The sequence below is a fragment of the Alligator mississippiensis genome, chromosome 12, assembly GCF_030867095.1.
Source record: "Alligator mississippiensis isolate rAllMis1 chromosome 12, rAllMis1, whole genome shotgun sequence".
NCBI lineage: Eukaryota > Metazoa > Chordata > Crocodylia > Alligatoridae > Alligator > Alligator mississippiensis.
The window spans coordinates 21420767-21438472 of record NC_081835.1 but is presented as its reverse complement, the minus strand read 5'-3'; the positions used below and the strand labels follow the sequence as shown (position 1 = coordinate 21438472).

Sequence of the window (17706 nt, the reverse complement as noted above, 5' to 3'; positions counted from 1 at the left end):
ACGTTACGTCATTGTAAATGTTTCAGTAGAACATTGTGCAGCACGTGCCACAAGTGGCACGGGCAGCCTCTATGTGTGGCACGTGGCAGACCAGGGATGGTACAGGCAGTACAGCAGTAGATACAGCAGGAAGCAGAGCATCAGGTCAGGTAGAAAGTATGGAGCAGAAAGCACAGCAGATCTAGCAAGGGAAGGAAATCAAAATGGTACTCGGGGAAAGGGCAGGGCTAGTTTGTGACACACCTGCCAAAAAAGATGGCACTCACTGCAACAGATTATGACAAAGCCACATTCATACAACTGATACTACTTTTTTATACCTTTTTATTTTCCCTAATCTATTATGATTTATTCAAATAAAAATAAACAGTAAATATATATACTGTTTTTCACTTTGCATACACACTTTGAGTAGTCTCTATATTTCACGTCTAACACACACATTTAAAAAACCCACATTGTACAAATCAGTCAATGCCACATACATGACCCACAGAATACTGATATGGAATGTAAAAAAATCCTCAGAAAGTATAACATGCTATGGACAATTCTGTCAGGTTTTAGCTACATGCAGTAATGTTGTTAACATTAGAAATAAATCCTCTGGGGTTTTTTGTCATTATGTCATGTCATAGCAACTGTTTAATCCATCTAGTAGTATTTTACTACTTTGATTTCATGTTTGGTCATTTTTTAAAAAGTGATTTTCTAGAAAAAAGTATTCCATCTGTTGGCCTATAGCAAACTCACTTCATTATTGTCCCCCCAGAGAGGAAGGCTTCAGCATAATCTCTGTGCAGTACTGAAGCCCTTTATTAGTGAGCTTCAAGTGATAGCTGGCATAAATTTTCTGAGAATTTGGTCCTATATAGTCACTAGAAAAACTAGGGCAAGGGACTTGGATATTAAGAGATATGACAGGTCTTGCAACAGAAAATATCAGAGCCATCCAACTGGCAGCCTAAAGGCTACATGCAGCCACAAGAGGTTCCTGTGGCCACCTGTGGCCTCCCATATTCCCATCCAGCTGTCAACCCTTCTCTTACTATACATGCAGCAGCAGCCACAGTCTCCAGGCTCCCTGTCCCTCCTCCAGCTCTCACTCCTGCCCCTGGGGTAGTGCTGGAACCGTTGGTTGCCTGGAGCACGCACACAGCATGGTGCAGCAAGGGACCCTGCAACCAGGGAGCTGAGGGTGGGGGCCAGGGTGGTGCACCTGGGGCAGGGCGAATGGGGGAAGGGGCCATGGCTCACACAGTGGAGTGGACTGAGGTAGGATGGGGTGGAGGAGAGGTTATGGCTAGTACTGGTAATGCTGATGCAGCCTGCCACGCATGCAGCCCAGAAGTTATACAAACCTGGAATACATTATTCACTGCCCATGAAGGAATTAAAATCAGCATGTTGTTCACCACTGGCATTGTTCATTCATCCAGCCTTCATTAGCAGGCATTTTGGTGCCCAGACAGGTCAGTCAAGATATCATTTTTCCTAATTAGCACTCCCACAAGCTGTAACATACAGCCCGTTGAGTTTCCAAAAGCAAGAATCTAATTTAAAAATAGAAGTCATTTTAATTTTCATCCTAGTTAAACATTTCCAAAGTGTGTATCCTACTACTGAAATATCCAGTAGCAGCCGGTATAAATGAGGGCAAACAATTACAAAAAAAGTTGCACCAATTTTGCAACTTGATTGGTGTACTTGCACCAATAAAAAAAATGAGTTTTGAAAAAAAAAAAAAAAAAAAAAAAAGATTTATTTCCTGACGTATTTTTACCACTTCAGAAAGGAAGGATTCTTTTGATTTCCAGATAAATAAGTTTCCTATTTACAACCAACAATCTAAAGATATAGAAATAGTGCTCCATCCCCTGGGGAAACAACTTCTCCCCATTCCAAATCTTTGATTTAATGGAAAAAGGGCACAGAATGAAAAATGTTAACTACAGCAGAATAACTAAACACATACCGATGAAGTCATGTATAGGAATATAACAAAAACAGCATCTATTATAAAGAAAAGGAACACAAACTGACTGATAACGGCCATTATTTTCCACACAAACCCACAATGAATTATAGGTTTATAACAAATCAACAGCAAAAAGTTAATACAGTCTTTAATACCTGATGGTAAAGATTCTATTCCTTTACCTCATCCAATATAGTTCTGCAATACAAAGGAGAAATTGGAAAATCATGAAAGAGAAAAAGCATATTTAAACTGTTGTAAAGTAACAGTCTCATGATAAAACAATAAAACAATCCAAACCAGTCAGCTGTTAACAGCCTTATATCAAATTTTTGGAAGGGAGGGGTGAGCTTGGCCTAATACAATTTGAAATTTTCACTTGTTTTGGGGGGCATTCCAAGTATGAGGATAGGAAAAAGGTGGAAAATACATTGTACAGTTTACTCTTAACTGCTAAATGGATCATACATAAAGACTCCCATATCTGTTTTATTGAAACACAAAGGAATAGTCAGCACTGGTTTCTTTAGAAAGGGTATAACAACATTAATTCACTATTACTTCTTCTTTGCCTCAGTCATATAAAAATGAAAAACCACACTTCTGTAAGTACAGAATGAATGCAATTTATCCTTCTGGCTTCTTTGGCAGTCTGGTTATATGTTCTTGGCATTAATTCATTTGGTTGTTTCTCTTCATGATGAAAGAGCAGCATCAGCATATCCTAACTAAAAGAGGAGTACAACAGCCAGAGAAATTCTGTCCACAGAAAAGGGAAGTCAACAAAAAGTTTCTCATTGTCTTCCAACAGAGCTGGAACCATCTCAGTATTTATTCAGTACCTATCTCCTTTGATGAAAATATGAAAAGGGATAATAAAAAGGACTTCAGGTTCAGTGACAGGTTTGTAGATTGAAGCCTCCTCTACACCAGGGGTGGGCAAAAATGCAGCCCGCGGGCCAGATGTGGCCCACCAGGCCATTTTTTCCAGCCCATGGGGCCCCTAAAAAATTTAGAAAATTAATATTTATCTGCCCCTGTCTGTCTGTCATGCGGCCCTAGATGGCTTGCCAAAACTCAGTAAACGGCCCTCCGCTCAAAATAATTGCCCACCCCCGCTCTACACATTACAGGTATCCTGCAATTAACTGGTTAACAGTGTAATTACCTACAGACCAGCTATACATGCAAAGTACTTGCACTTGATCTGAGCCTTCAAGAGGCTGAGACATGATAAAGAGGTCCAACCAGCTATAAAGTTAGACCTCAAAAATGTATATTAACTTTACAGCTGGTTGCTATCGAGCTTTAATTTGCACATATAGCATGGTCTCCCCTACAGCTGGGGCCCTGTCATATAACAGGACTCACTGCCACAGAGGTGCACCTTCCCCAGCTAGGGCTGGGAGTCCTACAACTGCTGGAGACTCTCGGCCCCAGCAGCTGCAGGCTCTGGGTCCCAGCAGCACCCCACAGCTGCCAAGACCCAGAGTCCCACAGCTGCAGATGCTGGGTCCCTGGCAGCATGTTTCCTGGTGCCAGGAAACATCTGGGTCCCGGCAGCCACGGGCTGCAGCTGTGATTCCCTAGCCTCAGGGCTGCATGAACCTCCCCGGGCTGGGAGATCACTGCACCTGTTACCCACCACCCCCCTTTCCCAGCCTGGGATATCGCTGCAACCACTAATCCTAAGCCTCCAGGCTGCGTGAAACTCCTGGGTCTAGGAGATCACTGCAGCCACTATTCCCCAGCATCAGGGATGCATGAAACCCCCAGGGCTGGGAGATCATGGCAGCTATATCTCCCAGCCTTGGGGGTGCATGAGGTGCCCCCACAGCTTGAAGCCCCTTACTTGAGGGGACTCCCAACCATGGGAACTCACTTCTTGCTGGGGTAGGGGGAGCCCGGGATCAGGTTCCCCCTGCAACAGCAATAAGGCAAAATGAGATCTAATGTTCAACCCCACAACTGCACTTCCTACCATGCACACGAGGCATGGTAAGAGGCATAATTGTGTAGCTCAGCATTTCTCAACCTGTGGGTCATGACCCAAAAGTGGGTTGCAAGAATATATGAAAGGGTCATGAACAAACTTTAAAAATGGAATCTCCATTAAATGAGGAAAACATAGGAAACTGGTTTTCCCTTGCAGCCTGCCAGAGTTCCAGCCTTCAAGGGGCTGCTTGGGACCTGCCCCATGCCCCACACACCCACCCCTACCCCACACACTGGGGATCTGGGGGTGGGCAGCAGCAGGTTAGAAGTGAGGGGCACTGGGTTGGGACTGGCCACTGGTGTTTACAAGTGGGTCCTGGTAAAAAAAAAAAAAAAAAAAAAAAAAAAAAGGTTGAGAACCACTGGTGTAGATTACACATTAAATCTCATTGAGACTTTGCCAGCAATCTTAGTCATCCTTCAAACACTAGTATTTGCTAATATTCATCTAAGAGTATCATAATTTCCCCTATATATAGAATAGCAGTTACCAGTGGGAATTCTAGGAAAATGTTGACTTTAATTATTTTATTTCCTCTTTCTTACCATCTGACATTAGAGGAAGACCACAAACTACTTCTTCCATAGAATCCCCGTCACCTGGGCAGTTGCTCAGTGATCCATCATCCACAGTGTAGATAGGATTTATAGCCAATGACAAAACTAAAAAACTCCATGAATTAAATTATGGAGCTGTTGAAGTCAATAGTTTTACTGTTAATTTCAGTGGGACCAAAATATTACCTACTATTTCCCATTGCCAAATCTCCAAACCATCTAGTGCTAAGGTCAGCTACTGTAAAATAAAAGAACAAAACCAAAAACTTCTCCCCCCTTTTCATGTTCTACTGCTAGAACCTGAAGAAAAAGCATGGAATCAAGGTTAATTTTTGTATTTTTTTTTTAATTCTCTCTCATTGTTATATTTCATTAACTTCTTGGAAAATTAAAAATAAAAGATAGGTTTCTTACCAAATGTTTTTTTCTCCCACTTCTGCTTGGGCACATTGATTCATTACTATAGGTTTACTCATTATGGGTGCTGGGCTACTGCCATTCATCATCTTTTTTTCTAAAGACAAATAAAAATTGAGTAATTAAAATTACAGGTGAAATATTGAATGTTTATGAATATTTAGAAAAAAAAACAAGTCACTCAAAACTTCAGAAGAGGATTTTATAAACATCCCATCTCCTTTAATCACTTGAGCAATCTTCAAGTAAATCAAAGGGATTCATTACTTGAATACACAAAGCATAATTTGGCCCTTCTTTAGCTAGAGTTGCAGAAGCCATAACTGCCTTTTGTTTATCTATCTGAATATGTGACAATACAGTTGATGTTACCAAAATTGTGCCTGGAATTAGGTGTAGCACAGTAGCAACCAGGGCTAACATACTTCTTGAGTAAGATCCTTAAGAACACGGGTGGATCAACTTTGAAATTTCAAATATTTAAAAATTTAAGACATCTTCAGCAAATCTTTTTTTTTAAGTCAGATTTCAGCCCTAAACTGATAAAGTACTCCTTGCAGAGATGAGGTTGAAGTCACTCCCAGAAACATTAAAATTAATTATACAGAATAATTATACTTAAATGTTGACAGTACTAATTTCTAAGTTGCAATGTTTCTAGTAGAAACTTATAGCCAAATCTCCTCCAAGTTAATGGTTTTCATCTGATAATTACAAGTATAAACAAGATCCCAACTATATGACAGAGGAAATTAATTATTTATTGGTAACATATCCACAATACTAATGTAAGCTTTTCTGCAACTGCTGCTCATTTTCTAAAATAAATCAAGTAGCATAATATTAAATGCTTGTAGCCATCAAAATTATTCTGTTTATCTTGAACAAGCTCTACATTTGATAAGATTCAGCCTACAAACGCATCAGACTAAACAGTGTTTACTTGAACAGTACAACAGTGTTCAGGGTCAGTTGCATACTAATGAATTAAAACAAACCACTAGATTGTGAGCCACCAGAAAATAAGAAAAATGATCTGTGATTACCTACAGTTTCCTTTTTTTTTTCTTTAAGTAATAGACCACAGATCTAATAGTAAAACCAGACTGGACAGTCATGGGCAGCAGCAGCAAAAGGTTCTTGCCACCTTTTATCTGTATCCCCAGTAGCAGACAAATCAGCCAGACCTGCCTAGGAGTGTACAGTTCTGAGGAAAATACCAACCTTTATCTCAATTTTCTGACTAACAGTTGGGCACAGTAATGCATTTGTCTAATTCCCAGCTGTGTCTCCGAGCTTCATTTGACTTTCAATGGACAATATTTCCTCTGTTTCTCCTTCCCACTTAACGCATTTGTGCCACAATGCCAGTTAGGCACAAAGTTCCTAAAACTAAGGAATAACAGAAGGCCTTGAGGCTAAAGGAAAGGCCTGTTCCTGCTTCACCCCCCCCCCCCCCCCCCATGCAGTCTGTCTCACTGAGTAGTTCAGCAAGCTCAGCAGGGAATGGATAGCTCTGTTACTGTCACCTCAGCTACATCATCTCATCCCAGAAGGGAAAAAGGAAGGCAGCTCTAATATCTTCCATCTGCCTGTGGGGAGCAATGCCAAAGGGAAGTACACTGGTTGGCAAATTATCACTACATTTCCAAGGTCTATACTACTAGCCATGCTCCCAGTCCTGACCACAGTACTCAGCCACCTCTTCCTTCTCCAATTTCCTTGTGCTGTGGATTGACAGCACTGGATAACTCTAAAGAATAAAGTAAAAGGACTTCACATCTAGATCCATCACCCTGCTGCCACCTCTGTAACAAACCTCTCTGTAACAATCCATACTGACACCCAAGACTGGTGCCTGCTGGAGTAATTCATACCCTTTGACCAAAAGGACTTAATTTTCAAACTCTAGGACTTTGCTTGAGTGATACTTTATTTAAGGGCATGGAAATTGCCAGCCACTTGAAATATTTTTGGATCAATGTCCAAACTCAAATTTGTTCTGAAGCAGGATCAGAGAAACAAATTTGCAAAGCTGTATCTGTAAAGGCTCAGCAGCAGGAACCTGGAACCACTAGTTGCAAAACCATGAGCCTTTAGACTCTGAGCTAACCCTCTCCCCCCCCCTATATTAGCTAGGCTGCAGTAGGTTATTCATAAAGGGGCCCGATATGTTTAGTGGGGAAAAAAAACCACAGTGCTGAGTGAGCATAACTAGTAGGCTCAACTATTGACCAGATGAGATGTATGGGTATTGGAACAAAAAACTCAAAGCGCCTTGAAAACATTCAAAGAGGTTCCATTTCAGCCTTTTACTGCTTTGAGTCCAAGTTAAATGTTTTCAACTTTTTTGACCCAGAACAGGAAATGACCTAGGTAGCCATTTGATTCAGTGAAAATTTAAGTCAATTCAGGGTTGGGAGGGAGGAGAGAGGGAGTTTGGCTTTTGTCCTAGAGAAAAAATAACTCAAGCCCCTAATAAACCCAGGACTACAAGTAATGAAGGGAATGAAAGCAAGATGTGAAAGATACAAGTTGGAAGGATATGAAGGGGGAAAAGAAGAGGCAATGAAGGAGGAGGGATTCTGTTGCTGCTCCATAATCAACCACCAAGGAACACTTAGGTGTGCTGCAAAGACAGTATGATGTGGTTAGTTGCCCCCACTGTAACTGGGCCCCTCCATTGCAGTGGGAAAGGAAAAAGGGACCCTAGCTAGGTTACATGTACAGTACAACATGTGATCCAAAATCTTTCCAACATTCCCCTTTAGGATTTGCATAAACATTCAGGGCCACCTGTACTGTGGAAATCAGACATGGACCAAATGGGAACAAAATTATATAAATCTACATGTTGAACTGTTCTGTAAATACAAAGCATACCTAACAACAAAACAATTCAAACATGGTGCATGGTTTCTGCAACATTTCCAAAGATAAAACAGTGAATAAATGTGGAAATGGCATGTTTCTATATGACATGATTCTATATGACATGTCTTTCTAGCTTCCTCTGACCTCAGTGAGGCCCAACATATGAAAATAGTTGTTTTCAACTACCAACTCAAGGTTTTCCAATCCTAAGAATGAAGTTCTTGAGAAGCTCTGATAAGTGAGGGTCTATTCTGCATTCCTTGTGAAGAAGTAGGTTTGTCTGCTGGATGCTAAAGCACCTGAGGCCCTAAAGATGCTCTCTAAATAGATGCTTGATGCAAGGCAACAGAGGGGAGTGCTGGCCACCAAATGAGTCCATGTCAGCAGACCAGCCAGCGTTTCATCTTGAAAAACATCACTCCAACTGTCTACAGTGACAAACTTCTTCTTCAGAATGAACAGGGGAAACATTCCTAAATCCTGTAGCTAGAGACAGAGGGAAGGGGGTGGGAATCCCTCCTTGCTACAGCATTTGCTGCAGTGCTGCTTCCTGGTAGTTGTGGTGCCTTGGAAGATCACAGGCAATGACCTTAGCCACTGCATGCATCAGACTTTTTCAAAGGCCATATTCTTGTTTCCTTGTTGCCCATGGTAGCTCTGGATCATAAGTCTAAGTATGTTGCTACACAGTGTATTCGTTTCTCCTATGCTGATCAGAAGATAGTGATTTTCTAGAAGAAAAGACAGCATGGATTTTACCAGGGGTTTAACCGGTTCACAGCACAGGGTGTGCACAAGTCTGCAGCAAAGGAACTACTTGTGGATTCCTTACATCAACCTCCTGACCAGCTTTGCAGCCTTACCAAAATGTCAGAAGAAATTATTTAGGTTCCATCTATGCAGCCAATAGAAGGGTGATAACCAGAGACTAATTTCTGTTTGTTCTCGCCTGGATCAATATACAGAGAATGCTACCATTGCTCCCCTCTTTCAGAAAAATCATTCTGACAACAAATGCTCAAGAACTTCTGGATTGTACCTTCTATCATTACACTGAATACAGAGACAGGCTAAGAACAATCTGCAACAGAGTACATTCCAACTGATTTAAAATTAAAATAAATATATACAACTGAGTTTTTCCATGTAAAAAATAAACAAATTTACTTGAAATGTTTGTGCAACAGAAAGCATCACTCACCAGAAAACTTGTTTAAAGTTGTTTCATGATGTGGGTTTTAAATTAAGACTAAGCTTTTTCCTGATGTGTCGAAAAATGTTTTTAAGAATATATCCCTTTAGAACATAAATACTACATAGCACATTTTAGCATAATGTAAGCTAAATCCACCAACACAAGATTTTGCTTTATAATACAACACTTTAATCTGCAAGGTTGAAATACAAACCTTATTCCCAAAAACCATTATACAGTGCTAATATAATAAGAATTATTTAATGTAAGGAAGCTTTGCAAAACCAGTCCAGGCAGAAAAATACATTACTGCCAGATCCCTCTTTCAAAAATCAGTGTCCAACTCACAGGTACTGTACATGCTGAAGCTTGAAGAGAGTAAAAATAAATCTACCGTCCCTCCTCTTAACTTGAGCTAGATGCCAAAGTCTAAATCAAAGGCATTAAAGGTAGACTGCCTAAAAAATAATTGTCTTTCTTGCCCTCTTTGTGTATTGAACCTTGACTACTCCAGAAAAAGTAAAACTACTTACGTTAATTACATTATGGACTATGCTCTACTCAAGAATAAAATATGACAGACAAAAAACAATACATGAAAAAGAAAGCTTAAAATGACAACTTTAGACCTCTATCTCATGGCAGCTTTGCTGCTGAAAGCAGGGGAGATTTGCACCCTATAGGCTAAATCAGCAATGCATAAGCTTTTATAAGCAGCAGTTTACAACTACAGCAACACAGCATCTGATGAATGAAGTCTTCCAGAGATGAGTGTCTCAGAGGAACAACCATATGAGTGTTAAACTGACAAGAAAAACTTAGTATGTTGTTTTTCTTCCCCTGCTTCCTACAAAGAGTTCTGTACTGAATTGTGTAGACTTCTGGTACAAAACATTCACTTATATCTGGGCACCAGCATCTTATTAATTCAAACTCTACTGCTGAACTCCAAAAGTTAAACATTAAATTCAAACTCTACTATAATGAGTAGGATGCAGTTATGCAACAATTAAGTCATTCGGCTTGGTACGACAGTTGCATGAAACAAGGAAGTATTCTCCACCTTGTACATACATAAATATAAACAGAGCATGGGCAGGCAGGATGGAAGGTCTATTATATTCAATGGGAAAAAAATGCTGCAATAGAAGGGCATTGTAAATGTCATCCCTGAAAATGATTCTGTCACTAGCATGTGAAATGTCAAATTACTCTCTGACACTGTACAACTAGGCTTTTTTCAGGGGAAGAGTGGTGTAGCATAAAGGAGCAGGGAAAGTGGTTTGATTAGACTCAACTGCTTGCTTCCCCATATTTGTATATATTTTTAATCTAAACTTCCATAGCAGCTTTACACTGCAAATATATGCCTTACACTAATTTGGAGAAACACAAATAATGTTTGCAGTCTCATAACAATAGCAGGTAGTTTGGATGTTTTTCAAATTTTCTGTTGTTTTCTCCTTGTTCCATATACTTAGAGGACTGGTTTGAATTTAATAAAATGGTTGAGTGGTAATATGAAATGTCTAAATTTTTCCGAGATCTTATACTTTATTATTGAGTAACACTGTAATCCAGCTAAACAAAATGAATCATGTTTCTTTACAACACATTTGGGACAGTGCTGCTTGAGAAACAAAGTAGTTGTCTTTGTAGAGTAATTGTTTTTGTAAACCTCAAAATAGTCTTTGAAATTTCCAAACACTTCTAGATTCAGTTGATCTGTCCTGAAGAAAATAAGTATTAAAAGGGGTGTAGGTTGTAGTCGTGTTGGTCTAAGGACCCCCAGAATTACTACACCCCACAACAGAGCCATCAGCATTCCCAGATCTTACAGCTGCACCTCCAGAAATGTAATCTCTCTCATCCAATGCACCAAATGCTGTGATGGAAAATACGCAGGAGAGACCAAACAACAACTGCGCACCAGAATGAACGCACACCGGAAATCTATCAAAGACAGAAATACCCAATTACCTGTGAGGGCACATTCTCACAAGAAAACCACTCTCTCTCCAATCTCTCAGTCCTGATCCTCAAAGGAAACTTACACAACACTTCCGAGAGACAAGCCTATGAACTCCACTTCATCAACCTTCTGCATACTAAAAATCATGGACTCCACAGGTACCTCTCCACTATTCATGCCTCTTCTCTCCCCCTCCCCAGCCTCTCTCTCACCCATTGACTCCTGAAACTACATTTTCACTGACTGCCTGTCTTGTGTGCATAGCAGCCCAGCCTCTGGCTTCTTTACTTTTCATTCCATCCAGGAGGAGCACACACCAACTGCTGAAACTTCCTCAGCCTGACGAAGGGTTTTTGAACCCAAAAGCTTGCTTAATAATTTTTTTCCAACTATTTAAGTTGGTCTAATAAAATATATCAGATTCACCCAAAGAACCTTGTCTGCCTAAGTATTAAAATGCTTTTCTGGACTGTGAGGAACTATAACTTAGAGGCACTGGCCAGCTTGAACCCTTCATTGTGTTGGGCAGTAGCTCATGTTTTGCTGAGCTGCATGGTTAGAACTCATGCTGAACAAAGCAGACCTCTCTCACTCTTTTTGGCTCTGAGCAATTACTGAACATATGTTTCTAGAAATAAAAAGATCTATATCCACAGAATGGAAAAATAGAGCAGTTAGAGGCCCCAGGGTTGAAATTTTCTGGAAATATGGAAGACAACACGGAAAAAAGGTCTGACCAGCATTTCACCCCATCTGCAAGCAAGGAACAACAGCAGTAAGGATGACAAGAAGAAACTTTATTTCTGGAAATAACGTTCTGAAGTGTTTTATATATTTAATAGTTCTCAGGTGATTCAGGCAGGACAGGCTAACCAGGAAACTGTATTATAGAATATTAAGCATACTGTACATCATGTAAAACAAAAACAAATGAGAAATGGGTATTTAAACTGAAAACACTATTTTGTAATGGGGGGGGCACCTAGATTCTCATGAGAGACCCACAATTGAAATCTGAGACAAAACACTCAAGAGGGATGACTGGAAGAGATAGAATTAAATGTCCACAAAACAATTAAATATTGCCAAGAAAAGGAAGTCAGAAAGTCCAAAATGAAGGTTTCTACAGGATAGTGCATGGTCTGACACTGCAGACACAAACAATCCAAAAGTATAGGCACAAGAGAAAGGTGAGTAGAGCTCAAACAGAGGAAAGGACAGGACAGGAGAAAGAACAGAGGAAGGAAGAAAGAACAGAGGAAAGCAGGCACTAAAAGAAAGGAGCATTTAGGGTTGCAGTACTATAGTAACCACTACAAGTCAAGACAATGTCTAGATACAAAACAAATTACGAGAACTGTGATGGATTACATCAGCCTACAAAAGCTTGCACGTGTCAGCAAAGCGTGCACACCACAGACAAGGAGGCCACACCTCGTTGGCAATGACTCCACTAGCTCAGAAGAATTCTGAATTCTTCACAGGAACAATGGACGGCATCACAGCAGATGACTGGACTATCAACATGAAAGCATCTGGGATGCACAAGTAACCTTTATTGGAGTACAAATCATATTGGGCCTGTAATCTCATCAAGAGGATATACTCATTGGAGGGACAGAAGACCAAAACATTTAAGGAAAAAAAAAAAAGATTTGCGGATACCCTTTCAGGGACAGCAGAACTCTCAACAAAATGTAGAATATACCTGAAAGACAGACTGACCCACAATTCATGTCCATAAGAAAGTTCTTTTGTCTAAAGCAGATACTAAAAAAAGAGCTAGATTAATTGGTCTGGGAATCACAAAGCAGGCAGAAGATCCAGAGTGTGCTTACCTGTCCTCACAAAAGAAAAAATGAATGGATCCATCACTTAGGTAGAGACTCCAAGGAACTAAATAAGTAGGATATTTTCCACCACTTATGAAGAAAAGAATTCTGGGAGTGCTGACTAATGCTAAATATTTTTCTACGCCCAGTGTGTCAGCAGCATTCTGGCAGCTGCCCTAAGCCATAACAAAGCACAGAACACTTTCCTCAGGCTGCCATTTAGGTTGTAGTCAATATCTGAGAAGTTTCACCAGAATATGTTAAGAAATTTCCGGTGGAAGAGAAGATACTTAAGTTTACGAAGATAATGTTTCAATGTGCTGAAACAATAGAAAAGCATGACCAATGGTCTGAGCAGTTTGGGAAGGATTAGAGTTGCTGAGTGAAAGCTAAATAAAAATTCTGTGCAATTAGAGCAGCAAGCTTGAGAAATTAACAAAGCAAAGCGCACAAGCAGCTCATCACCAACATGCCTGGTGGAATGGTGAACTGTGTAGAGATGTTTTAACCCAGATGCCCAAACAAACACTCCTATTGTGCATATATATCCAAAGGACACAGGACGCAAACCTTACAAGAGTTTAACAAACTGAAGGAAGCATTTAAAGCAACACCAGTTCTGAAAAAATATGATAATACGTAAATGCAAAACTAAATTATTCCCACACACTTCCAAGGATGGTACTGGGAGTTCTTTTATAAGAGGATGGTCAAGACTGCAGACCAGAGGCTTATACATCATAGGCACTTACAAACTTTCCATCCCCCCTGAAAATCAATATATTCAAATAGAGAAGGAAGCTTTAGCTCTGATCCATGGTACTTTTTCTTTTTTCTCTTTGGAGGAAGGGGTGGGCATGTGGGGGATACCAGGCTTAACTAAAACTGACTTTAAGCTATTTACTGTTGCCCTGGCTCTATAAAGAACACAATGTTACTTCTTTGCACAAAAAATATAGGATATGCAAACTAAAGATAGACCCAAAAGCCTTGGTAGTTGCAAACAATCTGTAGATGACTGGTGCTCATTTTTTTGTCCAGTGGGCCAGATGGGCAGTGCCCAGGCTATCCATGGGCTGGATACAGCTGATGGTCCAAATCTGGCACAGGGTGGTTGCAGAAGGGCAGCATTCAGCCACACAGAGGAGGGCCAAGAGGCATCCTGGCTCCAACCTGGGCTGGGGGGGGGGGGGGGGTAGCCAGCAAGTGAGAAGGCACAGCCCAGCCCCAAAGGGGAACTGTGGGGGAAGGGGGCATAGTCCAGCCTCATCCAGCTGCGGGAGGGGAGAAGCAGGGCATGACTTGGCCCCAACCTGCTACATGGGGCTCGCAGTTTGGGAATTTGGCAATGGGGGATGGTGGCCATATTTATTGCCACCACTTCCCTGCCACAAATCTCCCAATCCATGGATGCCCCACAGGTCAGATACCTATGGCTCTGCAGGCCACATTTGGCCCACGGGCCAGAGGTTGAGCACCCCTGCTCTAGATCATTTGACAGCAGTATAGTAGAAGAAAGACCAGAGTTAAACAATGTGCATGTCAATCTGATCAAAAAAGGCCCATGTAATTAAATGTGGATTGTAATGGAAATTGCAAGAGCGACTGCTAAGAACCTGTTTAAAGTACCTTGAGTTATTATTGGCACAACCTGAGTTTTACTATACAAAATACTTTGAAACTCACATTAAAATACATTCCTTTAACTTTTTAGTTAATTAATCTACTTCAAGTCCAACTTGCCTGAATATTTGTGCAGCTATAAGATTTTCTGGATCAGTGGGTAGATAGTAGAGAAACCTGGGTTATTCTACCCTAAAAACTAAATATCTTTTATGCAAAAATCACAGAATTAAAAATGGTTCCTACCTTTCATTATAACAAAAAAAATGCTTGAAAGCAATAACTCTATTGGTTCAAATATTCAAAAGCAAATGAAAAAAACAAAACCCATTACTTTTTAAAGATCTTATCATTAACATTTGGAGTTGGCAACATTGGAAGTTGTCCAATTCCCTTTCAGTTGGCACAAAGGAAATGTAAATACAGTAAAACAAGTATGGTTCTATTGTGGAGAAAGGGACACAAGCCTGTGCATGACAGTAATGTAAAATTGGTAGGAATGGAGTAATCAGAAAACCTAAAACTGCTTCAGAGTTACCAACTCTGAAGCTGCAAGCAGGTCCTGGCAACTTAAAATGGTTTATTGAGATTTAGGAGAATTAGTCAATCTCCTGTATCCACAACAGATTTCCTTACATAAAAATCTTTTTTCTTGATTTTGTTTTGTAAAGAAAATGTGCATGCAATCCATCAGGCTAAGGACCATTTTGTTCTACTACTTTTTACTCATGCAAAACTCCATCAAAATAAGGAGTTCATAAGAGAGCCCACAATGAATGTAATAGAATGCTAAAGACTTGTATTTCCTATCAGTCCTCCTTCAATCTCTGCCTTCATTTTCCAGTATTTTCTGATACACTGTATTCCACTTTTCTACTTCTCTATTTTTCACTAAAACACTAGCTTGCTGAAGACCGATCTTGTACATTTGTTCAAAAAAGCAACTGCCAAATTTTTTTGTTCGAAAGGAGGAGCTAAAATAAAATCCCTCAGTATAGGACTAAATACTACTTTTCCTGAAAAAGAATAGCACCAATAAAATAAACTGCATCTACCACAAAGAAAAATAAGTGTGTGGGGGTGGTGCAGGGAGGGGTTGAGTTACCAAAGTGATGTCTCTTATTTTCTCAGTCAAGAACACTTGCATCTGCTAAGCCACATTACCAATTCTTTACTAAATGTACAGATCCCTTACATATCTAATTTCTACCGAACTATTGAGCTTACAATTCTGCTGCCTTCTACTCTCACTTCCCCACAACAGTAACAGGCAGAACAAGTTACATTTTGACAGCATTTGCAGGTTCTAGCAGTGTGTTGCCTTAAGCAACTAGCTTGTTAAAGGGCAGATTTGAAGTTTGTGTAATGAAATAAAGCAGTTGCTTCAACATTAATACTGTAAACAATTGTCTATCCAAACCCTGAATAAACAGTTTTCAAATATTTTGCAGTAGTTGCCAAACATGCTAATACCATCTAAGACGAATTTTTCCAACTATTTGCATTGGTTTAATACAAGATATCAGATTTACACAAAGAATCTTGTCTACCTATGTCCTTAGACCAACACAGCTACAGCCTATACCCCTTCATACCATTAATGCACTTGGCATAACTTATTTTAAAACCAGGCCCTTCCAACAAGATACTTAAGATAAATTAAAAGAAGCTCTTATAGTAGTATGTGGTAGAAAAATCCCTCAAGTGACTGGCAGTACTGGGAGATTTCACATTGCACAATCTCTTTGATGCGAGATTAGTATACCGTGAGGATTTCTCATGCACTATAGTTATTATTCCAAATAGCTTCTGACTACAGTCTAACATATGCAGCACGCCATTATTTAAGCTCCTTGAAGTTCAGTTGCAATAGCAGCCATACAGCTTTTGAAATATGTATCTACTGCTCAAAAGAACCCAGCTGATTTAGTCCTTTTTTTTTTTAATATATACTTTCTTTGTGCTTTTCCTCATTCCCCATACTTTTCAGACCATGTAAGTCTCAGCATATATCATCAGCTCTGTTCCACTGAGGGGATCAGATAAGTTCTATATAAAGTATAAAACTGCTTGCGTGTCGACAAAGACAATCATAACAATGTACTGGAACAGGTGGCTCAGAAAACTATACAGCGCACAAAATTTGTCACTCCTAGGTCATCATCAGCTCAGATCTGGCCCAGGGTTAATAGTAACAGTTTTTCAGTCACTATACAACACATACATGGATAACAAACGCAGTCTTAATGTAGCTCTTACTGACCAGCTTACTTACTGTATAAAATAAAATCTCTACAATAGGGCCTGATATTGGCAATTGCATTAGACCCAGAGGAAAGGACTGGGCCCCCAAATGTAACAATTTTGTAACCTAGAGCACAGCTGTCCAACTGGTGACCTATGGGCAGCATGTGGCCCCCCAGGGGTTAAACTGTGGCCCCTGCGTTCCTGGGCCAGATGCAGCTCCCCACTTTGCTCTCTTGCTATTGCTATCAGAGTCTTTGGCCACCACCTCCCTCCTCCAGCTTCCACTGCTTGTCCCCCTCCCTGGGAGTGGGGTAGGGTGGGGTGGCCTGTGTGGCTGACAGAGGTTGTGGCTAGAGGGTTCAGGAAGACCTGGGGACCCCACATGGCATCTACACCAGTGTGGTGCAACAGGAGTTGCTCGCCAAGTACAAGAGAGAACCACATGACGATTAGACACTGCATTTTGCATCCACTCATACAAGGGGGCTACATGCTGCAGCACATACACACATCAGAGCAATGGGAGCTTGCGGTGCATATCAGGACCCATACAGTATGGTGGGGGGACTCGCTTGGCACATCAGGGGCTCATGCAGTACATGGACAGGGAAGGGAGATGTGACATAACAAGAAATGTGCAGCGTTGGGGGGGGGCGGGGAGAGGAGCTCACATGGAGCGGCATGCATGACAGACAGCCCAAAGACGTGAAGCCCACACAATGTGTGGATGAGGGGCCTGCAGCACACAGACACTAAAAAAGTTGGTCTAGAGCCAGGACTATGGAGTGCCATCCTTCTGCTGACTGTAGTTAGGCTATTTACTAAGGCATGTGGGGATAAAATGCTTAACCTTGGAATAACATGAATGTCACAATTAATCTCTACACACAGGAACACAGTGGTAAGAAGCCACAGGAAACCACATAAAACCGTAACACACTGAAGCCAGAACCACCACAAAACATGACCTGATGTGAGGTATTGTTCCAAGTTAATCTAATCCTTTGGTTTACCA

At 40.6% G+C, this 17706-nt stretch overlaps 1 protein-coding gene across 1 annotated transcript in view; it reads right to left on the bottom strand.

Moving 5' to 3' along the window:
* ARHGEF3 (Rho guanine nucleotide exchange factor 3) overlaps positions 1-17706 on the bottom strand; it is a 303899-nt gene that overhangs the window by 278235 nt on the left and 7958 nt on the right. The window contains exon 2 of the mRNA XM_019495453.2: positions 4946-5045. Coding sequence (XP_019350998.2) covers positions 4946-5045 — 100 coding nt within the window. The remainder of the gene's footprint in view (positions 1-4945; positions 5046-17706) is intronic.